Source organism: Lipomyces arxii (assembly GCF_038497795.1).
Source record: "Lipomyces arxii strain Phaff 12-163 unplaced genomic scaffold V1512scaffold_6, whole genome shotgun sequence".
Lineage (NCBI taxonomy): Eukaryota > Fungi > Ascomycota > Lipomycetes > Lipomycetales > Lipomycetaceae > Lipomyces > Lipomyces arxii.
In genome coordinates, this window is record NW_027117705.1 from 251834 (window position 1) to 276777 (window position 24944).

The 24944-nt window shown below is 42.9% G+C and overlaps 10 protein-coding genes and 2 non-coding genes across 12 annotated transcripts; 4 read left to right on the forward strand and 8 right to left on the reverse strand.

Annotated features, from left to right (window-relative positions):
• Nucleotides 1-54: 54 nt before the first annotated feature.
• On the reverse strand, nucleotides 55-1259 carry V1512DRAFT_262006 (uncharacterized protein). Its single transcript, XM_066916177.1, has one exon. The coding sequence runs from the start codon at nucleotides 1005-1007 to the stop codon at nucleotides 195-197; it is 813 nt and encodes a 270-aa protein (XP_066771856.1). The 5' UTR covers nucleotides 1008-1259; the 3' UTR covers nucleotides 55-194.
• Nucleotides 1260-5594, reverse strand: V1512DRAFT_262009 (Hydantoinase B/oxoprolinase-domain-containing protein). Its single transcript, XM_066916178.1, has 5 exons — nucleotides 5472-5594; nucleotides 5242-5425; nucleotides 5190-5194; nucleotides 2826-5139; nucleotides 1260-2778 (listed from the first exon to the last, which is right to left on the reverse strand). The coding sequence occupies exons 1-5, from the start codon at nucleotides 5535-5537 to the stop codon at nucleotides 1358-1360; spliced, it is 3990 nt and encodes a 1329-aa protein (XP_066771857.1). The 5' UTR covers nucleotides 5538-5594; the 3' UTR covers nucleotides 1260-1357.
• A 40-nt stretch (nucleotides 5595-5634) lies between these two features.
• On the reverse strand, nucleotides 5635-7460 carry V1512DRAFT_237809 (ligand-effect modulator 3 family). Its single transcript, XM_066914156.1, has 3 exons — nucleotides 7019-7460; nucleotides 6924-6960; nucleotides 5635-6873 (listed from the first exon to the last, which is right to left on the reverse strand). The coding sequence occupies exons 1-3, from the start codon at nucleotides 7116-7118 to the stop codon at nucleotides 5814-5816; spliced, it is 1197 nt and encodes a 398-aa protein (XP_066771858.1). The 5' UTR covers nucleotides 7119-7460; the 3' UTR covers nucleotides 5635-5813.
• Nucleotides 7461-7798: 338 nt separating this feature from the next.
• On the forward strand, nucleotides 7799-8501 carry V1512DRAFT_247392 (uncharacterized protein; the record flags this gene model as incomplete). The annotated part of the gene is made up of 3 exons (XM_066914485.1): nucleotides 7799-7859; nucleotides 7916-7949; nucleotides 7997-8501. 3 exons carry the CDS (start codon nucleotides 7799-7801, stop codon nucleotides 8499-8501), a joined length of 600 nt encoding a protein of 199 aa, XP_066771859.1.
• Nucleotides 8502-8542: 41 nt separating this feature from the next.
• On the reverse strand, nucleotides 8543-10188 carry V1512DRAFT_262021 (14-3-3 domain-containing protein). The gene is made up of 5 exons (XM_066916179.1): nucleotides 10118-10188; nucleotides 9673-9727; nucleotides 9591-9622; nucleotides 9261-9535; nucleotides 8543-9210 (listed from the first exon to the last, which is right to left on the reverse strand). Exons 1-5 carry the CDS (start codon nucleotides 10127-10129, stop codon nucleotides 8808-8810), a joined length of 777 nt encoding a protein of 258 aa, XP_066771860.1. The 5' UTR covers nucleotides 10130-10188; the 3' UTR covers nucleotides 8543-8807.
• Nucleotides 10189-10778: 590 nt separating this feature from the next.
• Nucleotides 10779-11773, reverse strand: V1512DRAFT_262023 (uncharacterized protein). Its single transcript, XM_066916180.1, has 2 exons — nucleotides 11601-11773; nucleotides 10779-11549 (listed from the first exon to the last, which is right to left on the reverse strand). The coding sequence occupies exons 1-2, from the start codon at nucleotides 11688-11690 to the stop codon at nucleotides 10965-10967; spliced, it is 675 nt and encodes a 224-aa protein (XP_066771861.1). The 5' UTR covers nucleotides 11691-11773; the 3' UTR covers nucleotides 10779-10964.
• An 877-nt stretch (nucleotides 11774-12650) lies between these two features.
• V1512DRAFT_252930 (major facilitator superfamily domain-containing protein) lies at nucleotides 12651-14361 on the forward strand (the record flags this gene model as incomplete). The annotated part of the gene is made up of 3 exons (XM_066914735.1): nucleotides 12651-12846; nucleotides 12893-12924; nucleotides 12970-14361. The coding sequence occupies 3 exons, from the start codon at nucleotides 12651-12653 to the stop codon at nucleotides 14359-14361; spliced, it is 1620 nt and encodes a 539-aa protein (XP_066771862.1).
• Nucleotides 14362-15521: 1160 nt separating this feature from the next.
• V1512DRAFT_t31 lies at nucleotides 15522-15607 on the reverse strand. Its single transcript has one exon. It is a non-coding gene; the product is annotated as a tRNA-Asp (tRNA).
• Nucleotides 15608-17328: 1721 nt separating this feature from the next.
• V1512DRAFT_t30 lies at nucleotides 17329-17429 on the forward strand. Its single transcript has one exon. It is a non-coding gene; the product is annotated as a tRNA-Lys (tRNA).
• Nucleotides 17430-18651: 1222 nt separating this feature from the next.
• V1512DRAFT_207068 (Sec63 Brl domain-containing protein) lies at nucleotides 18652-21743 on the reverse strand (the record flags this gene model as incomplete). Its single annotated transcript, XM_066913395.1, has 8 exons — nucleotides 18652-19581; nucleotides 19628-19786; nucleotides 19829-20155; nucleotides 20201-20304; nucleotides 20353-20378; nucleotides 20427-20539; nucleotides 20584-20887; nucleotides 20932-21743. 8 exons carry the CDS (start codon nucleotides 21741-21743, stop codon nucleotides 18652-18654), a joined length of 2775 nt encoding a protein of 924 aa, XP_066771863.1.
• A 649-nt stretch (nucleotides 21744-22392) lies between these two features.
• V1512DRAFT_195284 (uncharacterized protein) lies at nucleotides 22393-22800 on the forward strand (the record flags this gene model as incomplete). The annotated part of the gene is made up of 1 exon (XM_066913156.1): nucleotides 22393-22800. A coding segment is annotated over one exon (408 nt), but the record flags the coding sequence as incomplete, so codon positions are not given.
• A 59-nt stretch (nucleotides 22801-22859) lies between these two features.
• Nucleotides 22860-24688, reverse strand: V1512DRAFT_148403 (major facilitator superfamily domain-containing protein). Its single transcript, XM_066913039.1, has 2 exons — nucleotides 24257-24688; nucleotides 22860-24214 (listed from the first exon to the last, which is right to left on the reverse strand). Exons 1-2 carry the CDS (start codon nucleotides 24551-24553, stop codon nucleotides 22910-22912), a joined length of 1602 nt encoding a protein of 533 aa, XP_066771865.1. The 5' UTR covers nucleotides 24554-24688; the 3' UTR covers nucleotides 22860-22909.
• Between the last annotated feature and the right edge of the window lie 256 nt (nucleotides 24689-24944).

A 24944-nucleotide genomic window follows, 5' to 3' on the forward strand; every position in this document is an offset into this window, starting at 1 on the left:
TTATTGTCATGATTGTCATAACATGGATGACATAAGTTTGACCAATCTTAGGTATAAAATAACGTTAACAAATAGAATTACAAATCAACCTATCTTTACATGCCACACACATCTGGTCCGAATACGAAGCACTACTCAAACTCCAATAAAGAAAGACTACAGTTACAAAACACATTTGAACAAATAAAGTTTGCCTACATGATACTCTCCATCGTGATTATCCGTTTCTCTTCATCTATTAACCACTGTTCACGTCTGCCGAGGTCATATAAGGTCAACGAGCCAAGCGCAGACTCGCCTGCCATACGCTGCTCTCTGTTCCAAATTTCAGTCTTCTTTTGCTTTGGCCATGTCAGCCAATTCTCGTAAGCGACCTTTGCCTTGGATGCCCAGTCAATGAACCGGTCGTCATCCATGTGCAACTGCGGGTCGATTGTCATTGTCAACTGGTTGTACGTTTCCTGCGTTGGCGGGTCGTGAGGCCATTGCGAAGGTGGTAAAAAGTACAAGACCATGTAAGGAAACGACGGATGAGTTGGAAGCAAAGGCAGTCCGAGCCGGTTGAGGAAATTGCCCTTGGCTTCTTCCCGAGCACGGCCGGTGCGATCTTTTTCTTTGCGACGCATCTTTGCGCGCTCCTTGACCTCGTCTCTAGCATTGTATTCCTTGGCCCGTCTGGCACGTCGGGCCTTAATTTCAATAATATCACCACGACGCTTAACATCGCCTCGAAGCTGATCAACAGCATCTGCAGGGTGAAGTCTTGTTCCGCGCTTGAGATCGAGATGTCTGCCAAGTGAACCCGGATGCGAAAACGTCTTGTGGCAGAAAATACAAGTTTTCTTAGGGTCAAGGTCATCTTGGACATTACCAGCGAGGCCAATTGCAGGATCGATTGCTCCGGTGGCATCAACCATCATATTATGATGATGATGGTGATGATGAATAGAGTCTTGTGCTCCAGTAATATGGGCCAAATTGGCCGCAAGTGCAGAATCTACATCCATTTTTTGTTGAGACTTCAAATTGTGGTAAGCAAACAATCATAACAACAAGTTTCTGGTGCGGAAAAAACTTACAAAATAGAAGACACTGCGCGTACAAATAAAATTCGCGTTTGTTTACCTAAACAATAACCTACACGCGTTTGGATTGTTATGATTTGGAGAGCAGAGAACGTCGGCACAGTTAGGATCGTATCTGCAGAAAGAGGAAAATGTGGTGAAGCGACACAAACAGCCGGACGAGAAAAAGCCGCGGTGTGGATACATCCAATTACATTACGCGGTGTAGTGATTAGGGTTATATCTGTCAACTACAGTGATGCATTTAAGCTTAACTCAAAACTATCGTCTATTTAGTTCGACTCTTGAGTTGAAGTGTAAATAGCAAGACTGCCTTGTCCTCGCCAGCTATGCTTAGGATCATGTCTATGCTGCTCATCACCTCGCTCAAGGTGTGAATGACCATACCCACCCCCACCAGGAGTATTGATAATAATTCGTTCTCCTGTCTGCATAGAAGCGGTATTCTTGCCTCCTAAATTAATAATACGTTCCTTCTTACCTCCATTTCCGTCGTCAATCAGACGCACCCACAAATTTAATCCACATGATGCCTCGTCTCCACCTGCTAAGCCATAGGGGTGATAGACTCGACGCTCAGACAGGATTGAGCATTGAACCGGTACGCGGAACTCGATATCTCGAACCACTCCGTCTCCACCACGATATTGTCCGTCTCCGCCAGAACCGGCTCGAATTGAAAACTCGCGTAGCAAAACCGGATATCTCCGTTCAAAAATTTCAGCGTCCGTAATGCGAGTGTTGGTCATATGTGTGTGCACGCCAGAGGTACCGTTCCAGGTTGGCCCGGCACCACTGCCACCAGCAATGGTCTCGTAGTATCCCCATCCTCTAACTTGCTCAGTCTGTCCCTCGATTCTGCCGCCAATTCCGAACGTCAAGTTGTTGCAATCACCTTGAGATGCAGCGCAGGCCTCGAATGCCCGGAAAATCACATCGGTGACTCGCTGACTCGTCAAGACATTGCCGCCAACGACCGCCGCCGTAGCCGATGGACTCAGAAACGAGTCCTTTGGAATCACAATCTTCACCGGTTTTAAACAGCCCTGATTTAGCGGAATGTCTTCGGTAATCATACACCGAAGGCAGTAAATAATCGCACTATGAGTTACTGCCTCTGGCGCGTTCATGTTGCCGTACATCTCTGGACCTGTCCCGGTAAAGTCAAACACAGCCGTACCTTCCTCACTGTTGATATCAATGCTCAGGCAAATCGGCGATCCGTCGTCCATATAGTCTTTGGCCTTCAAAATCTTACCGTCAAACCGCTTGCTGACTTGTTTAAGTAAGTTTTTGACTGACAATTCCGCATTGTCCTGGATAGCCAGCATGTAAAACTGAACCACGTCCTCGCCATACTCGTCAATCAAACTATCAATCAGAGTGATACCTTTTTGGTTCGCGGCTACTTGAGCCTTCAAATCGTTGATATTGTCGGGTAAACATCTAGTTCCCGAACAGCCGGGGTACTTCGCTGGCTCGTCGTATAGCAGCTTGGTCACACGGTCTTCATCAAACCGACCTTCAGACACCAATTTTTCGCTGTATATTGCCGCGCCTTCTTGGTACAGCTCACGCGAGTTGGGAGGCATCGAGCCTGGCAATATACCGCCGATGTCCGCATGATGTGCTCGCGACGCCACATAGAACACAATCTTGTCGTCATGAAACGCAGGAGTGATGACGGTGATGTCTATTTTTGTATTAGTTACCATATAACACTTCAATTAACCCACTAACCTGGCAAATGCGTCCCGCCGGTCTGCGGGTGATTCGAAACAATCACGTCTCCCCTCTTCAACTTGCCCTTCCATATATCCGCCTGCATACGAACGGCCGTCGACATTGAGCCCAAATGCACAGGCAAATGCGGAGCATTGGCGACCAAACCACCTTTAGCGTCAAACAGTGCACATGAGTAGTCCAATCTTTCCTTCACATTGGTCGACACGCTAGTTTTTTGCAACGCACGACCCATTTGCTCGGCAATTGCCATAAATCTGTGGCCAAAAATTGACAGCGTGATCGGATCAATCTGCTCTGTATTTGCAGTCTTCTTCCCTTCAGTATCTCCAATGTTAATCACCACATGCGTCTCCAAAATCACAGCAGCAGACCCAGGTGGAACCACAATGGTCTGCGTTCCGTCTGCCAAAATAGACGGGCCTTGAATCTTCTCTCCCACGCTCAAATCATCTAGCTTGTAAATTGGAGTCGACTGGCGGCCGCCTTCAAAGTACACATCATGTACGCTCACACTCTTGCCAGTGTCGACCGGTCGCTGCAGCGACTTGAGCTGCTCGTCCACAGTGTTTTCCGACAGCTCAAAGCTCTTTCCGATTCCTCGTACCCGCACGTCGTCAACAATAATATCTCTGTCAAGCAAAATGAAGCCAAACTCTTGCTGATGATGCTCTACGAACGGGGTCTTGAAATCGTACCCACTCTCAGGCTTGATTATCATCAACGCAGACTCGGTACCTTGATACCTCATGTTAAGATAAAGTTCAAACTCGATGGTTGAGTCGTTGAATCCCTGATCATAAAGCGAAGCTGCAGCTTTTCTCTTCAATTCTTCAAACCGCTCCACAAACAAACTCTCTGTTTCCGGAGTCAAAACCTGAGAGCTAGGTTCCTGGACTTCTTGAACAACGTCTGCCAGCGCCATACCGTATGCTGACAGAACAGACGAGTATCTATGAATCAGAATCTGTGATATCCCCAACGCCTCTGCGATCGCGACCGCGTGCTGTCCACCGGCGCCGCCAAACGTCGCAAGTCTATGAGTCGACGTGTCTAAGCCTTTAGCTTCAGTCAATGTTCTAATCGGTCGGATCATGGTCTCGTTCGCAACTTTCAAGAATCCGTACGCAACTTGGTCGACCGACATCTGACTTGCTTTATCAAGCTCTAAATTGATCTTCTTGGTCATATCTGCAAACAGAGTTTCAGACGCCGCTGCATCTAAACCTTCGTTCTCTTTTAGCCCAAAAATCTTTGGAAAGAATTCGGGTAGCAGTCGTCCCAAATGTAGATTCGCATCCGTAACCGTAAGTGGCCCGCCTTTTCTGTAGCATGCCGGACCAGGGTGCGCGCCCGCACTTTCAGGGCCGACCACAAACAGCCCGTTTCGCCAAAAAAGCTGCGAACCGCCGCCGGCGGCAACTGTGTTGATATCCAGCTGCGGACTTTGGATTGTTACGCCGGCCGTCGTCGTCTCGAACACGTGCTCGTACCTTCCCTCACCAAAACGCGAGACGTCAGTAGATGTGCCGCCCATGTCAAACCCAATCACCGGAATGCGGGTGTCGTTGTTGTACGAAGTCAGAGCGTATCCAACTACGCCTCCAGCAGGACCGGATAAGATTGCACGCAGGCCAGAGAAGGACTTGACGTCAACAAGGCCACCGTCAGACTGCATAAACTCGCACCGAGTGCCTTTTCCGGATCCCATCGCAGAGGCGTTCCCCAGCCCGCCGTCAAATCCACTTTCAAAGCCGTCAATGTATTTTTTAATCTCTGGTGTGAGGTAAGCGTCAGCCGTAGCAGACGTTGCACGCGGGACTAGCTTGATCATTGGCATCAGCTGGCTCGAAAGAGAGATATGCTCAAACCCAACCTTTGCTGCCAGCTCTCCGACGAGTTTTTCATGGTCTTGGAAAGTATATGAATGTGTCAGACAGATCGCGATGCTTCTAAACCCAGCTTCATAGAGTTCGAGCAATGACTTGAGCACTGATTCAGGGTCAGGCCGGCGTATGATCCGGACAGCTTCGCCCGACAGTCCGACAACCAAGTTCTTGTCAGCTGAAAAATCTGTAGTCTCAAGCTTCTGTGGATGTTCGGTATAATTTTCAAGCGTAACTCGTTCGTCAATTTCGACGACTTGCTGATACAGAACTTCTGGTTTTCGGATCGCTATGTCAAAGATCTTTGGTCTGCTTTGGTTTCCGATCACAAGACAGTCGCGAAACCCCTTTGTGGTGACGAGAGCGCATTTTTGTCCCTTCCGTTCCAGCAACGCATTTGTCGCAACTGTTGTGCCCATTCTAATCTACTTGTAGTCAGCAGTTACACATCGCTTGTAGTTTCCAAATCACCCACCGATTCTATTGCATTTAGTTAGTTAATTTCCCCATATCAAAACGTAACGAACCAATTAATGTAGTATCAAGCTTCGCATCTCTTGAAATTTCACGGCCAGTAAAAATCTCCAAAACCCGCCTGATTGCCTCTCTGGGTGCATCGTCATAATTCTGTGGATCAACAGATAGTAACTTAATGACTACATCTGGTCTATCTGGGTGTGATCCAATACAATCTGTGAAAGTTCCTCCACGCTTATAGATTGTCAGTTTATCTTCCTAACGGCAGCTAAAGGCTCACGTCAATTGCAATTTTGATACCGCCTGCTATAGGCTTAAACCCAGACGCGTTGATTTCTACAGTCATTCTTTTTGTTTGAAACTGAAGTATGGTGCGTTCGTTAGCGTTTATTTCTAGTTCAAGATCGAGGATGAGGTAACATGATTTTCAGGGGGAGATTTAATACCGTTCCAAACTGCTTTTACTATTCTATTAACACAAAAACACAGAAAACAATCCGTAACAAATAAAAAAAGTGCGAAAAAAAACATTATTGGCAATTGAACTTGTAAGACCATTCAATAACTGTTAAACGACCAAGTTAAGATCAACCGGATCGACAGATTATACAGCCGGCAACGTTTAGTTGCTTTCGTTGTTCCATGACAGGTATGTGTGATCTCCCAATTTGCGCGGGCGGATCAAATGCCTGATCATAAACAATACTCCAAGTACAATACATAGTCCACCAACGACCAAGTACGCAATTCCGAGAAAAGGATTACGGCCACCCACAACGGTTCGAGTCGTAAGTACAATAGACTTTGTGCCACCGAAAACCGTGGTTGGGAACCGCATACCAATGTTGACTTCGTACGTACCACGCTCCATAGCCGTAGTGTCATTACGCAAAGCGAGCTTGCTAAAAGTTGGTAAACCAGCGGTACGAATCCAATTTTGTAATGCCTCCCATTCGCCAATATCGGGCAGGTTGTCATCTGTGTATCCATCGGGATACGACAGAGCCCAATTTGGAGGCGGCACAATTTCAGACGCACGATATTCTGTCTTCTTAAATCGCTTGCGATCGTTTGCCCAAGCAATACCTTTGTCGGTCATAAAATATTGTGAAATGGTGTCTCTTGATTGATCGACAGGGATGTCTCCAATAAACCTTGGTGATTCAAAGGTGTCATTGAAAAAAGAGTTTGCAATTAATCCGCAAGGATAGTATGGTCGTCCGTCAGGCGCAAGCACTAGCGGATGGCACAGATTACTGTCATCCAATTCTTTTGAAGTCATCGCCCTGCCTTCGATCTGGTGTTCTTCAATTGACTGCACGTACCGTCTATGGTTTTGATAAAAATTTGTCAAGCGGTAGTACATCAGCACAGGTGCCTTCATGGTATTCTCTACTCTAAACCGGAGCGTACAATACTGTTGCTGCCCTTCGGGCGCTGACTGGTCTGTGTACGACAGCCATTCGGCCTCGTGAGGTCCAGTTTGTGCTTGGTGGAAATGAGCTGTGACGTACTGCGAGGGAATTGGCTCGTATGCGGCGCCGGCCTCTAAGCAGTGGGTGTAATCTATACTTACTTCTTGTACCAAGTAACTGGCCCATAAGAGTACACCACCAAGAGGTGCGAATACGATGCCGACACAAAAGAACAAAGGGATGACAGTTTTGGGCGTAAGGATAGGCCTGTCATATTAGTTAAGCACAATACTGAAACAGCAGTCAGGATAACATACTGCCACGCTTTTAACCGTTGCTGTCTGAATGCCGTATCTAGTCGACTGAATCAGCTTGTGCGGCACCATAAAGTGGACGTACAACAAATACTTACTCGGAGGTCGTCTTGTTTTTGGCTTTTTTGCCTTTTTGCGGGGTTCACCATCATTTAAACTATCGGAATCATCCGAATGGCGACGACGGAGAAGAGGCATTGGAGGTCAATGTTTCCAAATCTAAGATTGAGAATTTAATGCGCTGCCGGAATTGATTTGACGGTACAATATGACAGGATCGCCAAAAAAAAGACGCAGACGGCAATTAGGCAATTATGATTCCAACAAAAACCACGTAAGAAACCGACTGAAGTCGAATAGATTGAGCAGCAACAGATCGAAATAAAGAAACTTGGACAAAGGTGCGTTTGAGAGTGTTTCGCGTATGTTCAGCCTTTGTAGTCTCTTATACTGATCTTTATGGTGAAAGTGTGTAAAACTTATGCGTTTAATACATTTGTTTTTTTGTATATGCTATATATTTATTATAGAAATACGAGCTATTTCTATAAGAAGAAACTATATAATGCAAAATGTTTCGATGTTTTAATTGCTACAAAATACTGCGAATTCATCGCACTTCCAACCTCCGTCAAGTCGAACCCTGGATAACCCTGATGACGTCCAGGGCTTGGTCGAGGCTGTGCAGTGGTTGTAGTCATATCCCCACTATAACGATAACACGCTAGATTCCCTGTAAACATTATATTGGTGTCTGTACTTTCAAAATGCACATGATCGTGATGGTGGATATATCAGTTCCCGACTTTCTTGAAACTTCTTTTTTTTATCAATTTCGTTGTCCCTGTTTTTTCTTTCCTTTGTCCTACTTATTAAGTATGGTCTCTGCGACTCCTCCAGTTGGTCCTCCTCCTTCAGCTGCCCCTCCTGTTCCTGAAGGTAAGTTCTAGTAGCCTTATCGCATGTCTTGGCGGGGTATTGACTGTATGATCTAGGATGGCTAGCCAAATTTGACTCAAATTACAAGACGTGGGTTGTGATATCGATGAAAGTATTACCTATCTAACTCGTCACAGGTATTATTATGTCAACTTAGCAACCGGGAAATCTCAGTGGGAGAAGCCTCCTAATATGCCTGAAGCGCCCCCAGCTTACTCACATTCGCAAAATCAAAGTCCAGCTTCATTTAGCCGAGGACAGCCTATGCCAAATTATGGTCAGCCACCATACGGCCAACAGCCTTACGGTCAGCAATCAATGTATGGCGGTGGCTATCCCCCTCAGCCTGGCTACGGATACCCACCTCAACAAGGATACTATCCTCAACAGCCAATGTACCAGCAGCCAATGTACCAACAGCCAATGTACCAACAACAGCAGCAGCAGATTCAACAACCACGTAGATCTGGCATGGGTGTCGGTACTGGTGCAGCGCTCGGTGCTGGTGCTGGTCTACTGGGTGGTATGCTGCTTATGGATGCCATGCAGCCAGATGTGACTGTCATTAACAACGATTACGGCGACAATGGTGATATGGGAGGCGACATGGGCGGCATGGGCGATATGGGTGGTGGGTTTTAGAGGTCATGCTTGCGTTTTATGTTTTGGTTTTACATTAGGTGTGTCAATTATTTGTACTTGCATTTGAACATCCTGTTTAATAAAATAATATAACATGACGGTTTTGTAAATTCGTTTTGTCAACAGACCTTTTACCTCTATTTGAAAATCGAAGAATAGTATAGAGATTTGTTTGCACTAATAACACAAGAAAAACACAAGCGATACTCATACGACATCATAAGAACCCTCTAACGATATACATACTCGATGCAAATATTAAAAGAGATCCAACTACATGTATGCGTTGTTTTACTATGCAATGCTCTACTCCTTAATTTCCTCGTCACCGTCGGCGTCCTTCTTAGACTCCTCCTTTGCGGGTGCAGACTCCTCCAAGTCACTAGTCCAGAGCGTCAAGTTGTCTCTCAGCAACTGCATAATGAGAGTCGAATCCCGGTAGCTTTCCTCTGACAGTGAGTCCAGTTCGGCAATGGCGTCGTCAAAAGCTTGTTTGGCAAGATGGCACGCACGGTCGGGTGAGTTGAGGATCTCGTAGTAAAACACTGAGAAGTTCAACGCAAGTCCTAAACGGATCGGATGTGTCGGAGTCAGGTCAGTCTGAGCAATGTCGGTCGCGGTCTTGTATGCCTCGTGAGCGGCAGTCGCAGCGTCTTTCCGTTTCTCGCCCGAAGCGAATTCAGCTAAATAACGATGGTAGTCTCCCTTCCTAGTTTAACGTCAGCGCCATGAAACACTACCCGCAACACAGAAACGTACATTTTATAATAGAAGACCTTCGACTCGCCAGTTTCAGCCTGTGGGATCAGGTAGTCTGTCAAGACAGAAAGCACGTCACCGCAGACATTCTCGAGCTCGGTCTCAATCTTGGAACGGTATTCCCGAATCTGCGACACGTGGTGTTCCGAACCTTTGGCCTCTTCTTTCTGCTCAATCGACGAAATAATCCGCCAGCTGGCACGACGTGTGCCAATCACGTTCTTGTACGCGACAGACAGGAGATTGCGCTCATCGACGGTCAACTCAGCACCGAGCTAGATGCCGTTAGCGATCTTGAATTATGAAGAGAAAAATCAAGCTGCTGCTTACCTTGGCAACTTCCTTCATGTACGTAACCATCTCTGTATAGCATAATCAATATTGAAATCACAGACCTTACAATAATACTAACCGTCATATCGCTCGGCCTGCTCGCAAAGCCGAGCAAGGAAAGTCTTTGTGTCTCTCTAATCCATGTTAGTAACGTTTAATTCTTGTAGTGCCATGAAAAACTAAAAAATCCAGAAAGCAATTGACAATTTGCCTGATTGATATCAAGAGTAGTTTTAAGATAGTACTTTGAAGTAAAGACGGTAATAAGCTAATGACCCATTTGCGCCTGATTTACTATCCAAATTCTTCAGAGTAAATCATATTCAGCCAATTAATACCATTGACTTCTAATTTGCGGTTTGAACGATGTGATGGTCAAGCTAGGAGCATCAAATGATGTGCCAAAAGCAGAGTTGCACCGCCCAGAGCGTCATAATAAAATGTGAATTGAAAGATGATATAAACAGGCAAATTGTCAAGAGCTTTTCAAAATGATTTCAATCAGAAACAACAATACCACATACTTCAGAAGTCATTTGTCTTTATTGTCGAGGATACAATTTGTGCGTGATGGGCAGAAATTTATATGAGGGTTGGGTTGAAGGAGGTTTTGGTGCAAAGAACTTTCTTTAGAGTCAGTTCAGTTCAGGCTCGAGCGTAAACATCTAAGGGTTTTGAACAGCTGATGAACGAGGCAACGAGTACCACAAAACGGGCTACTCTGTGTATAATATGAGATTATAGTGTAAAAGATTGATATTGCAGCTGAATTAGTTAAAAATAAAATGTCCATAATGATTTACAAAAATAAGACAAATCAAGACAAGAAAAGCCATATTAATACAGCATAGAGAAATAAGGGATTTGTACCAATAAATTATAGAAGTACTAACAATACTAATTTTGTTTTAAAACTGCGTTTTCAAACTAGCCAAATGAATAGCTTTATACTACAGTTTTGATTACTGAGAAAACTGACTGACTTGTTCGCACTCAAAATGGGCCCAGTCGCGAACCGCTGCTAGTTTGAACCAGATGCGTAACCCAACTACGGTGGCAAATTAGACATGCAGTTAATGCCTTTCGACAAGGCCGGGTAAAACGCGTCTGCTCGCGTCTTGGCACGCGTCTTCTTTAGGTGGCGTCAGTGCGAGTGTTTGCTTCTATAAATAACCAGTAATTGAATAATTTGCACATGGTCGCTATTATTATTATTATTATTAGATGAATAAAATAGATTTCTTAAAACTCTAAATTGATCATGTTTCGTCTAACCTAATTTAACATTAAGCTCAGGGGCCCAATGAGTTCGCTTGAATTAGAGTTTACCAAAGATTAATTGAACATATACACTACTGGTACATTCTAGACTTACAAAAACAAAGCTGCAATGGCAGCAAGGATCGAAGCAGATCCGATGCCGTAAGCAGCGACACTGTTACGAGCAACGCCTGCTGAAGAGGAGCTTGACTCAACAGAGGTACTTGCAGCGGTACTTGCAGCGGTGCTTGCTGCGACAGAAGAGTTGGTGAAAGATGTAGCGAACGAAGTGGTATTGGCAATGAGATGCATAGATGAGGTCGTTCTCATGCTCGATGAGAAAGTTGAAGTGGTGGGGACTGTCGAAGAAGTTGAAGTGGTGGAAGTGGTTGTGATAGTAGAGGTGGCGGCTGATGTGGTCGAAGCAGCAGATGATGTAGCAGTGCTTGACGACGTTTCAACCAAAGACGTAGCGGTAGTAGAACCAGCTGTTAAGAGAGACTCAACACCAGAAAGAGTGACAGACGCAGTCAAACAAAGCTGTTCAGCAAACTGGATGGTAGCTTGTTGATCCGCGGGGTCGCAAGCAGTAGCAACACAGCTAGCAATGCTCTCAATAAAAGCGGTCCCTGTGCAGAAACAAGCAATATCAAAGCCATTACAGTTGGATGCAGCTACAGCACTACCGGCACAGCTCTAAGTAATTGTCAGATAAAAACCAGAGAGTAATGTAATAGTAGTACGAACCTGGGCACATTGTGGCAGACCAGAGAGGCTTTGAGCTGAAGCGAGAGCTAATAAACTTGATAATGCAGTGGAAATGTATGAAAAACGCATAGTGGAGTGCTTTTTCTAGAGAGTATGATAAAAGCGTAGAAGAACAAGAAGAGAATAGAAATGAAAGATGGGAGCGGGGAGAAGGGGGGAAGTAGAGGGGGAAAAAGGAAAGCAATATATATATATATAAACTGGAGAAATGGGACAAATGATACGAGAATAGACCCGATCTACGCAGGGGGAAGAGGCGCCTCCTGTACGGAGAGTGCTAGATCGGGACTTTCATTCGATTCGGTTCTGCGAAACTCAGCTAGAAACCCATATGTTTATGTAATTTTTAGTTTGCAGAGAATATCTAGCCCATCTTGGATATGAGCGATATTTGTTCTCAGATTTTAAGAAGCAATTGAAAGCTCAATTTTGACTAATTTTTCAGCATAAAGATAATTGATACTTTTGACTGTATTTTAATCGTCTCCTATAAAGAACATTTGCTATTATTATTATTTCCAGCTGAATCGTGGACAGTATATCTTAATATATCGATTTTGTACGCTAGCTCGATACTCAAAGCGCCATGTGCTAGTTATTCCACACACTAAACTGTTTTCCAATTAACACTATTTAATTAGTATACAGTACAATTATTTATCCAATTAAAAAAAAAGAAACTCGTTATTCTAGAAAATAATTGTAATATCTCAAGTTAATTTATTGTTTTGTTGGCTTTGCTTGCCTTTCTTTGCAGATCAAAATTAAATGTATAACACCTTTCGGGTTAGTACTGCCCGACGCTAATCATCCAATATTTGAAACCTACGATTACTTTGAGTTTAGTGCATGCTGTACGCATGGCACAAATTCCCTTGCTTACATTGATCCGTACTCACACACACATCACACACACAGGCTCTCTCACATCATGCTTAGACCAACTGATTCGTCTTTCTCATGTCCTATATTGTGTCTTATACGGTCTGATACAATCATTATCATTTCTAGTACTCACAAAATATATAAATGCCATTTGGAATCCTAGAGCCAAAACTGGCTGAAGGTGTTCGTGTGCCTGGAACAGTTCATCTGTATGAAGCTTTACACGGCATTGATGAAACTGAAAATGCTGCTCATCTAAAACGTGATGGAGACATTATTCTAGTCCCTCAACCTTCAAATTCTTCAAATGATCCTCTCAACTGGTCGCGGAAAAAAAAAGGTAATGATTTATCGATCTGCATTATAACATTAACTGACTTTTGCAGATCTAATACTCGCAGTCCTATGTCTAGCTGGGGTACGTGTTTTCACTTTATGGTCATGGATATTCTAACACTAGCAGATCATGGCGTCAACTGCTTCACCACTTTTGGCATCGTCCACAATTGTCTTGGTCCTGTATCTTGGCAAAGGATTCCAGCCAATTGCTCTTCTGACAGGTTGGAACTTGTTTGCGGCTGCAATCACCTCGATCTTCGTCACAGCAATCTCAGTCAAATACGGTAAACGGTTTCTGTATGTCTTTGCGTCTGTAATCTTGATTGCTGGCTCAGCATGGGGCAGTGCTGCTACTTCATACAGATCATTGTTGGGAGCGAGAATACTCCAAGGCGTGGCACTTGCGCCATTCGAAGCTCTACTCAACGCGTCAATTGGCGATATGTATTTTGTACATGAGCGCGGAATCCGACTCGCAATTGCAAGTTTGTGCGTGTTTGGATCGTCGTTTTTGACTCCAGTGATTACTGGGCGGCTAACTGCGACGTTGGGTTGGCACTGGATGTTCTTGTTTTTGCTCATCTTCTCATGCGTCTCTGGCTTACTTGTTTTCTTTTTTGTGCCTGAGCACGTCTATAATCGTGACAAGCGATTTGAAACTGACGTCCTTGGCGAAGCGGTGGGACAGCTGGCCACTCCGTCAATAGACCAAGACGAGAAAGTGACAGAGTCAAATACGTTAGCTCAAGAAGTTCCAGAGTCCTATCTTCATTCACTTTGGTTGTTTTCTGGCTCAAAATCATCGCGCCCATTGCACAAAATATTCTTGCGACCATTCGCATTGTTGCTTCACCCAGCTGTCATCTGGGGCTGTCTGACTCAGGGTACACTGATCGCATGGACTGTCATGATCGGTGTCGTTCTTGCTGCGATCTTTATGGGGCCACCATTATGGTATGACGAAGTTAATGTCGGATACATGTACGCCGGTGCCGCAGTAGGCTCTGTCGTTGGTTTCGTTTTTGCAGGCCTTCTGTCTGACTTCTTGGTGAAAAGTCTTTCCAAGAAGAACAACAACATCTATGAGCCAGAGTTCAGAATCTTACTGGTTTTACCTCAGATGGCGTTTGCGATTGCAGGTATTTGGGGGTTTGGCATCACTGCAAACGACATGTACACGTATTCCAAATTCCTTCCTCCAGTCTTCTTCGGCATGGTCACCTGCGCTATGATTCTCGGCGCGGTTGCTTCGTCAACCTACATCACTGACGCTCACCGCGATATTCAAGTCGAGGCTTTCATTGTCATGTTGATGTTTAAGAATCTCTTCAGTTTTGCGCTGACTGAGCGCGCGTATTTCTGGCTCCTGCACCTTGGTGTACGAAAATGTTTTGTCATTGTCGGCTCAGTCCAGATCGCAATCAGCGTGTTCACGCTTTTGTTCTGGGTTATCGGCAAATATGACAGACATTTCACACACAAGTACAACATCATCGCCATCTTGCATCTCGATTGATCTGTTTTTCTTATTTTGTTTTTTTGGCGTATGGACTTTGTATTTATTTGGGATCTTGATGGCCATCAATTTGGTACGTAAAACAATTCAATTTTTTTGAAGTCTTGCAGTATCAGTTGTTTTGACTGTCTAGTATTAACTTAGCATTTAAAATACGTAGAACTATGATTGTATTGTGAAATATTTTTGTAGGGAAATCGAAAGAAGCAAGCAGCTAACGAACGGCAGCCTTATGCAGCTCAGTTCACGTCACTGACTTGTGGTAACACACCATTAGTGACGTTTTAACTGAGTAATGTGCTACGAACCCGTATTACCAAAATTATTCGCAATCTCGATCTGCCCAGACTTAATCAATGTTAACCACATTGACGGCAAAGCTTATTTGAATAATTACAGAAAATGCTATATTGAAACTAAAGATTTCTTTAGTATATTTGTTTTGCGAAACATCTAGCGTTTCTTTAAAGTAAACTTACTGACCTAGTAAGGATCATTGGAGACTAAATTACACACTGCCTGACTCCACTACTATTTTTAATTATTATTATTATATTTATAACCTACTCGTACTGAATGTACATGCGGCTCGTGAGCCTCATTTATCAAAACATACAACTAACTCCACACAAAAAATTTACTCTCGGTATATAATATGATCAGAGTATCAGAATTGATCAGGTTACGCGGAGAATGGGGACCACCGGTTAGGGTTTTAAAGCAGAGTTTGGACGAAAATTATTGCGAGCACAGTGAGATCTGTGCGGTAGAAAGGCTGGCAGTGAAATATAAAATTACTAAAAGAGAATCTATTTGCTGTAAGATATATTCTGTTAGTAGAGACAACAGGACAGCATGTATATGGATAGCCAGTCAACTCTTCCCTGAAGTAAGAAAACATACAACTCTTATTAGAAAAGATAAACAACCACTCAAATCTCAAAGAACAACTACAACAACCACTCTGAATGTGGTACAAAGTCTTTTTCCTACACAGAGAACCTAGCATAAGCCGTATCATGTAGACCTTTTCTGGTACAAATCCTGTCTTATACTCTCAGTACTCTCATTTTCAAGCTCAGTTCCTAACATTAATAAATACTTTAACAAAATAAAAATTAATGCATAATAACTAAGGTAAAAAAAAAAAAAAAAAGGAACTCGGCAACGGGGAATTGAACCCCGGTCCCCCGCGCGCTATTATACAATTGACAGGCGGAAATTCTAGCCACTAAACTATTGCCGACTACTTTATTATTGAGATAGATCTAGGTGTACAGAAGGCACAGATTGATCTCTGGGGTAAAAAGATGTCCTAATTAATAAACTAACTGCTTATGTCTAGTCACTGGAAGACAATTGTGGAAGACTTGTTTGCTACAGATAAGACTGGATTTTTGTATATATAAATATTAAATTCTTGTTACAACAAAGGAAAAGAAACCCCTTCTTATACTTGGGTTTCTCTGTACAAACAAATATAAACTAATAAGCAATAATCAAACAAAACCTTTTATTGACGTAATACCCGAACTTCGGAACGAAGAAAGAACGGATATTCGCAAAGTAAATTAAATAATAATCAAAATTAATCCGTAGTAGACCGAATTTGAGGAGGTCGGATTAACTTTTCGAGTTAATCCATATTCTGGGAATAAAGAACCCAGAATCCTCACATCCTCCTCTGTTGCGGACCGGTAGTCTGTTTTGTATTTATTGTTCGTAGAGTTGTGTGAGAAGTGATCTCACTTGTAGGTTAATTAACAGTATAATACTCTTATGTAGATTGTAATAGACTCTTCTAGCAAGTTCTAGTACGTAGTATTACTCATATAAACCGTTAAACTCATTAATTAACATTCAGCAGTTCAACTCTCGTGAACTAATTAGAGTTTGGGAGGTTTAAAACAAAGTTCTACCTTCTACCTTGAATACTTGAATAGCTCACCCAATATCCAGCCAATAAATTTTATTTTTTAATATTCAGCATTCTGAGATCTCCACGATCATTTTCATATCTTTTACGTTTGAATGCGCTGACTTTTGAGGTCGTAGTGCTGATATTCAACTAACTACAATAACTTGAAATATTGAGCCGCATGACCTCCTGACTTAACCCTGATTTCTTGACTTATGTCGAATGTTTGATTGTCTCATGATCCTCATGATCTCTCACAATACTTAGCTGTGTGCTTTCCTTTTTCTCTTCCTAACACTCGTAACACGCACATAAATTTGATATCTTTGTATCAGGTAAGTCTATTTTTTTTATTTGTGTAGTTTTGTTAATAAACTTTGTATCAGTATTAGTATCACCAAACCAGAACAATCCATCGCATTGGAGTCGCGAGATTGAGCAGGTCCCGCCACAACAGGAATGCGTTTGGCGGTAGATTCAACACGACCTGCATCCAGGCCAATCGCACCGGCGAACTCTTCGTAGGCAACGTCGTCCCCCAAAATGAGAGTTTGATTGAATAGGGTCGGTGACAATCCACCGCGAAAGTAACCAATCTTGACATTGTTTGTCCAATCATGGCCGTTCGCCTCAAAGATAAGCTGGTCTACCTCTTTGCGGAATTCGTTGAATGCGTGGTCGCCTTGTATTCAATCCGTAACACAAGTGCAAAGTTTTGTATTCTTATAAAATTTGTTTGTACATTTACATTTATTTTACGTAGTGTCTTAGCAATTGTGCCTTGTTACAAGTCTATACAGTTCAAATAAAAGTTATGTTTTCTAATGGTTAATGTATTAATACAACAAGTGCATAACTAGGTCTATATATAATAAAGGTACAAAGATAAATAGAGTATTGTAGAAGAAAGTAATTGTAAGTATAGAAGAATGAAGAAATAGAACGAAGTAAAAGGAAAAGTCTTGAAGGATGCCGAAATATCTAGAGAGAAGGTTTAGAAAAGTTAAGTGGTTAGTCAAGGTCAGTTCCTTAGTAAAACATGCTAGGAAGCCCGGCTAGCTCAATTGGCAGAGCGTGAGACTCTTATGTTACATGTTATTGTTTCTGTATGATTATCTCAAGGTTGGGGGTTCGACCCCCCCGTCAGGCTTTTTTTAGCTTTTTTAATTTTATTTTGCATTTTGCATTTTGCATTTTGCATTTTGCAGAATATTGAAACCTTTCAAACCGAAAAAAAAAAAATATAAGTTTACAAGTTTAGTAGTTGTGTGGCTGCCTCTATATATGAAATATTCGTGAAGGACGGCCTATGCTCAATTTTCTAATTTTTATGAATTTTTGATTGTGAAATTTGTCGTATATTTTTACGGTGAAGCTCACGAATTTTGTATATTGGTTATGTGAGTAAGCTACTGACAAAGAATAATAATTCGTGTGTGTATTATTGCATGCAGAACTTCTGATGTTTTGATATTAATAAAAGGGCACAAATATACGTAAAACAGTAATGCGTTTTCTAAATATATATTTCAATTGTACGAGCAGGCCGTATAATAAATTATTAACGATAATAACGTAAACGTTTATAGGTGACAAAGTAAATTAGCTATACCAGCAAAAATAGAGACTTAGAAAACAGTTTTAGTTAACCACGTCTACAAAATCAAATAAATCTTCCAGCACGTGCGCTCTTGTCTTGTTCTTACCATCAACATCGGCCTCATCTTCTTCAACGTAAAACACGTATTCGTCCATACTAACGCTTTGTTCGGCACTGGTCAGTTCAGATACTGAACTAGAAGCCTGTCGGTCAAGGTCCAAACTGTAACATTTGTCTAAACTAATTAGTGAGTCGAGACTTTGTCCAAAAGCTGATCTACTTGGGAGCTTGTCTAAATGAGACGTTGATTCCCATAACTGCGTCTCAACTGAATCACATTAGTAGCTCATAAAAACAAATCATATCACGAAAATTAACAGGACGATGCAGAAGTCATTTTGTCTTCAACCTTAGGTTTTTTGTATTGAGCATTCAATGACTTGCTAATCAAGTCTGTCTGTCGCCATACATTTCCGACTAAACCTGTTGAATTATCTAAACACCCAAAGTCAACAGTAAGGAACATGTAATACCACTGTCCTCCCTTCGGTTAGCATCGGAAGTGGCAAATGGCATCTGACCACTTGTTTTGGCTGCGCAACTTTTGCCTTCATTCCACTTTTTAGGTACCGAACTCAAAACATCTTCAACTGTGTGTTTCCCAAGGACTTTAACCTGCCTTGTCAATATGGGCGTCTCAAGTTCTTTCACATCATCACTATCCAGACTCAAATCACTAAACGACCTCGAACCCATCGCCGACCTTTGGAACCTATATAGTCAATAAATTTCCGCACAAACCAAGAGACCATTTGTTAAACCTTGAAGGCGGCAGATCACACTGGTCAAAATCTTGCTCGCAAAGCAAATCGTCGCTTGAAATGCTTTCAATGGATTCGAGTCCAAGCAACTGTTTCTGAACCTTGCCTAACTCAGCAATCTTCACTTGCGACTTTGATTGTAATAATTCTTTATGCTCTAGTTGTAATGCAACTTCAATTTCATTGACAGCGTCAGTACCGACAAGTTCCTCACATGCAACCGTGCACCGTGCCATCAGCGGCTGTATCGGCCAGTTTTGCAACACTGCGTATACGATATACTGCCTTGAGGGCTTAAGTTGATACATTACACTCCGACGGAAATCCAGCAATTCCCCAGTCGAAAGCTCGACCAAAAACGCAACAGTTAGTAGCTTCCGTCTGTGCAATCTGACTATCGACTTATTGGTCGCAGTCACGTTGACAGACAGACCTATCTTTACCTTAGCTCCATCGTGCGCTTCTGACACCTTCTTCAACGATACGCTGAACTTCGGTATTTTTTCCAGCTCCTGCAAAAATTTGATACCTCTGGCCCTGTTGACCGACAAAATTTGCTCAATTTCAATGCAGTCTAAATTAGCCAAATCTGCAAAAGTCTTTACATTTGAGTTGACAAATTTCCGGACAGTGGCAGGTCCTATACCGTCTAACTGCAATAGCATGTTTGAACTATGTTCCCAAATTTCCGCCTCTATCGATCGAGACAATTCAAACGCGGCCCGCAACGACACACCGTCTTTTGCTTGCAACTTGCATTCGATTATACATTTCATTAAACGATGAATGTGTTGCCAAATTATGCTCTTGTCAGACTGTAATTGCGCTGCATGTTTGCCTGAGCCTTCATAGACCGGAAACTCTCCATGTGCCAAAATGAACTGGACAGATCAATCTCACAATCTAAACCGCGCCCACGAACTATACCTGAATAATTAAATTTACCTTGTGATGACACTCACTAATTTCACTAGGCTTAAACGCAAACCGAACATTAAAACCAGCATTAATTTCTTTAAAAAATTTTTTTTCCCCAGCTTTAAATCGTATATCTTTAAACTCCCCTGCACGAGACAACAAATCAAGCTGCATGTCAATGAAAAATCTTGCAAACTCATGTATACCCACAATAGCCGACATGCTCATCCGCTCAGGTGATTCCATAAACACTTTCATCGTCTCAAACTGAATGTAGAACAACGCCATACATTTGCCGAACGGAGTTGAATGTAATTCGCTATTATTAGACTGCTCAATAATTTTAGACTCACTCAGCAGAATCACGGTTTCTGTGCATAGACGGTCTAAAAAATCTTCAATAGATCGCATTGGGCTAGGGCCTGCTATTTTATAGTGTGTTGGGTTTTTTTGAATCCGAACGTATAAAAATGTCGACCTTAGCCAATCTTTTGCTGACTTGAAATCTGTGATCGTTCTCAAACAAATTTCTGCATTCTATTACGGTCAGGCTCGCTCCTATTAGAATCAATAGCCACTGACAATGTGTTCAACAAGATTGTTGTGCAGACAACTTTCAACTAGTTCTTCACTGCTCGACAAAAATTCATATCTGTCTCGATTGGACTCAGTGGTCATGACCACCGCTGTTCAAAAAGTCAGTCTGATCTCGTTCATCGTCCCATTCTACTAACCGATCCCGGATGTGTCAAACTGTGGCCTGTACAAACAGTTGGTAACATTTAACACTCAAGCCAGATACCCTTACCGCCCTGCTCGACCGACCATTTGCTGCAAATCAAACTCAGTATACTCTTGAGTTCTACCATCGATCCATGCCGCAGTCCCTTTTACCACAACCAAATGTGCCGGCAAATTCACCTTTTCATTAGAGTCCCAATCACCCATCTAGCAGGTACACTTACACCGACAGAAAGTGTAGAAGTACAACAGATTACCAAAATCTGTTTGTCAGTAAACGCCTTCTCAACCGCAGACCTATCCGGTAGAGAAAGTCCGGCATGATGATACGCTATACCGGCGATCATCAAATCCCCGAGCTCCTTTTCTTGAAGACGTATATCACTTAATTGCACAGGTGGGGCAAACCGCTGTAGTGAACGCCACTTTTGCGCGAGATATCTGGCAGTTGAAATAGTAATCTTGCGCGTCGGACAGAATACAATTGCCGGCCTCCCATGAAAATACATGTCTAAAACTTCCAGCAATCTAAAAATTAACAAGGTCTTAGCCAAATCTTGGTATCAACAAACTTTCTAGTATACATCTTGTCGATATGAAACGGATTCGTAGCCTGGGTATGATAACCACATACACGAACGTCAAGCTTCACTGGTCTAAATTCATTTCCAAAAGTAAACAGATGCGCTGGTGCAGATCGCGAATTCTGGCTCTTTCCAAGCCATTCAGCGATGTCATTTGAATTTGGAATAGTTGCAGACAAAGCCACAAATCGTGAATGAGGTGAAATATATTTCATTCTAGAAACCAAAGTCTCCAGCGTAGCACCACGTGTATCTTTGAGAATATGCACTTCGTCAATCAAGACTAGTTTTACCAGCTTCATCAATCGGTCGTAGTCATTCCATCGCCTCGTGGTCGAGTCCCATTTTTCTGGCGTTGTGATAATAATATCCGACTTCTTCACAATCTCAAGTTCTTCAAGAGGAGTGTCGCCTGTAAGTAAGCCGCATTTCAGTCCGATAATTGTAAACCGGACCGACCAGTCTTGATATCTCTCGTAGGACAGAGCCTTTGTAGGAGCAATATAGATGACTTTGAAATTTCCAGTTGAATTAGACAGCAACGCTCTGAAAATAGCAATTTCAAACAGCAAGGTTTTGCCTGATCCTGTAGGAGAAGATACCACAACATTCTCGTCCTTTTGAAACAGAGTTGGGAAACAGATCGACTGCATTCTGTTGAACTCGGAAAACGTGAACAAAGCCCGAAAGCGATCTGGAAGTACAGTGGTCGAAATGCATTTCGGCAAGCTCGTCACTGAAATAGACTCCTGTTGCCTCAAAACATTTGAAGTGATTGCTTCTGTATTCGATCGAATCATGGTGAGTAATTTGGTGAAAATGGGAGCACTTGAGATACCAATTGCCTTGTAAACTATGGCAACCTTTGTCTTGTCGTCCTGTCTTGTCTTGTCTCTACAAGTTCCAGAGTTCCAAGGCTTAAAGACTTATAGGGTTTTAGGATCCTTGAATCCCCTGGCAATGAGCCGCAGTACATGACCCTTACACTAGGGTTTAAGGTGATTCTGTAAGCCTTTCTCGCGACGGCCCGCGCTGTAACTATCAGTCTCACCATTTTGGATGCGTCTTGGACGTACGAGTTCTTCTATGTCGGGGTTACATGGCTGCTTTAGCAAATGAGCAGTAGGAAACTTGTCGTGTATGTAGGAGCTTCAATATTAGCTGAACTGCGATTGCTCCTACCAGTTGACGAGTCTCAATTGGCGGAAGAAGCTGAGCAAGTACGCGCAACTCATAGATCAGCAACCAACTTGTAGCTTGGGCTGAAGTAGGCAGGTAAGTCTCCTTTTGTCCAAGGTGGGCAGATCCAGAGGGCAATATCGCCCAATCGAATATCATACATTTCAGACTGGCAGACAAAGCATATTTGAAGGCATACGGCTCAAATTATGTCAGCTTAATTGATCTTGTTATTTTGCTTCAGATCCGGTTTAGATCAACTTTAGACTGCTCACTTCGCTGAGGACCATCGACCCGTCAATCCCATGCACATCATTTACTAAGACAGACGTCGCGGCGGTAAAACCATTGTCAATTTCAGGATGGGACATGAATCATACCAGTTATCGAGAGGGAAGTTGGACTCCGAATCATGTACCGGTAGTTGGTGACATTGTCTACATGTCAAACGTACTCATTCGTACCCATATGCAATATGTATCTAGTACGACCCGAAAGGGGACTACCAGAGTAAGGCTATTACTGACAGCAACTGGAGCACTTGACAAATTCGGCCTTGAGTCTAGTCTCTACAGGCCTCCATTCGCTGCTCCATTGTCGGAAATCACACACGAGCCTTCGACTTGGTCTCGCTTTCTCGCACTTAATCAAGCTCGGGGTACTACTCCTAGTGTTTCGTTCATTTAACTTAGTCTTGCTCAATGGTACTGGGTTATGCAACATTTCTGTATTTCTAAGAATATGCGAAAACCAAAATCAAGCAAAACATTTATCCAAATCATATGATTCAATCTTTCTCTCCAGCCTTTACAGTAACGCGCTCACTTTCTTCCACGTAAACCGAGCCAACTGATCTTTCAGATGACACAACAAACATTGCGCTTTCAAGATCTTCTTTCTCAACAGCTAGGCCGTACTTATTGAGTACCAAGCCTCTGCGTTTTACTTCAATCTTGTTTCCAATGACCATGGTGACAACACCAATAGCCATGGTGATCAAGAAAGCACTGGAAACCCAGTATCCAACTAAAAACCGCGGCGCGTATTGCATCGGGAAAACTAAAATTGGAACGAACGCGGTAAATCCATACCACAAGGTGTTTCCAAGAGCAGGCAGCATCCCGCGCAACTCAGTGTCGTCTTGGAACATTTCGGTACTCCATGTGAGCAGCAGACCCCAAACTGGCGAACCAAAATTAGGCAACAAGTACGCAAAAAATTTTGCTCCATAGGGAATTTCCCAGATAGCAAGCATCACATTGCCAATCAAGCTGAACGATATGGCAACGAGAAGACACTGCCAGCGCCATCTAGTGTAGTCAGAAACTACAGCATAAATAAATGCACCAATAAATGCAATAGCGTAACCAATGGTAGGTAAAATGTTGACCATCTCAACTGAAAATGTTCCTAGAGAGTCTAACCACAAGTTCATGTAGTTAGATCCGTTGGTCAAGTAGATTGAATAAGTAAGCAGGAACGGGTAGACGTTAAACTTCTTGAAAATTGCGAAGAAGCGCTGGCGCGTCATCCTCTGAGGTCCCTTACGGCCAACATCTTGCATACGGCTAATAGCCAACTCGCGATGTTGAGGCTTTAACCAAAATGCACGAGTGGTTGAGGGGAAATCAGGAAGTGCATAGAACCCAAGAATGGCGACAGGGGCTGAGATTAAACCGTCAACAATAAACTGCCACTTCCATCCGGGAAGACCATGAAGACCGTTCATACTAGAATAAACACCGGCTTGAATGTAGCCAGAACAGATGTTTCCAATAGCCCAAGAAGCATCGTAAAGAACCATTCGTTTGGCTAGCTCGTCGGGCTTGTACCATGATCCGATTAACATTGCAAACGCCGGATAGCACACAGCCTCCGTCAATCCAATAATAAAACGAATAATGTAAATACCCCAAGCATTTTTGACAGCGGCAAGACAAAACACGCAAATACTCCAGGCCAAGTTGCAAGTTGGTATCCATACAGACGGACGGACTTTGTATAGGACGAACTGGCTAGGAACAGATCCAACAAGGTATCCAATATAAAGAGCTGTTGAAAAATAATTCAGCTCGTTACCATAAAGTTGGAGCTACGATGATCAGTAAAATGCGTATTTGAGCACCAAACTTACATCGTCTTGCATGCCTGAAACGTATGCGTTACTGACGTTTGCTGTGTCAATGACCTGCATCGTAAAAGACAAAATGACATAAATCAAAATGCCAACATCTAATTTATTAACTAGTGCCCGCTCTTCAGGACTTTTGTTTGCACAATCCCATACAACTGCTAGGATTCGCTTGAAGAGATTTGGCTTGAATTCAGTTTCTTGAGTTTCAATTTCACGTCTCTGTGTTGTCTCTTCAACGATATCAGCAGCAGTGTACGCGCTGATAACAGTCTCTATAGCTCTTGCATCATTGTTCATTATTGCAGTACAGTATGACCGTCAGATTCAGTAAGTCAATATCAAATGGATGAGCAGTCTGTATATAAGTACCATTCATGACTTGACTCGGCAGTTTTTATATTCCCACCACACTCGACACAAATTTCACTTATCAGTGTGACTGATATTGAGTGTGTGATTATGATCCGCCAATGCGGATCAAAAATTTCTAAAAAAGACAAAAGCTCCAAGAGCTGCGATAAGATATCGCAGATAAGTTTGCAGATAACAGACGAAACAGTGAGCCAATCAGTAGCAATGGTCAGGAAAGTAAACAGAAGACTTACTGCGACGGTAAGTGCTCGTTAAGCGAACATACCATATTGTGCAAAAATTACCAAGAGAAAATTCAAAGTCAAGAAAAGTCTGG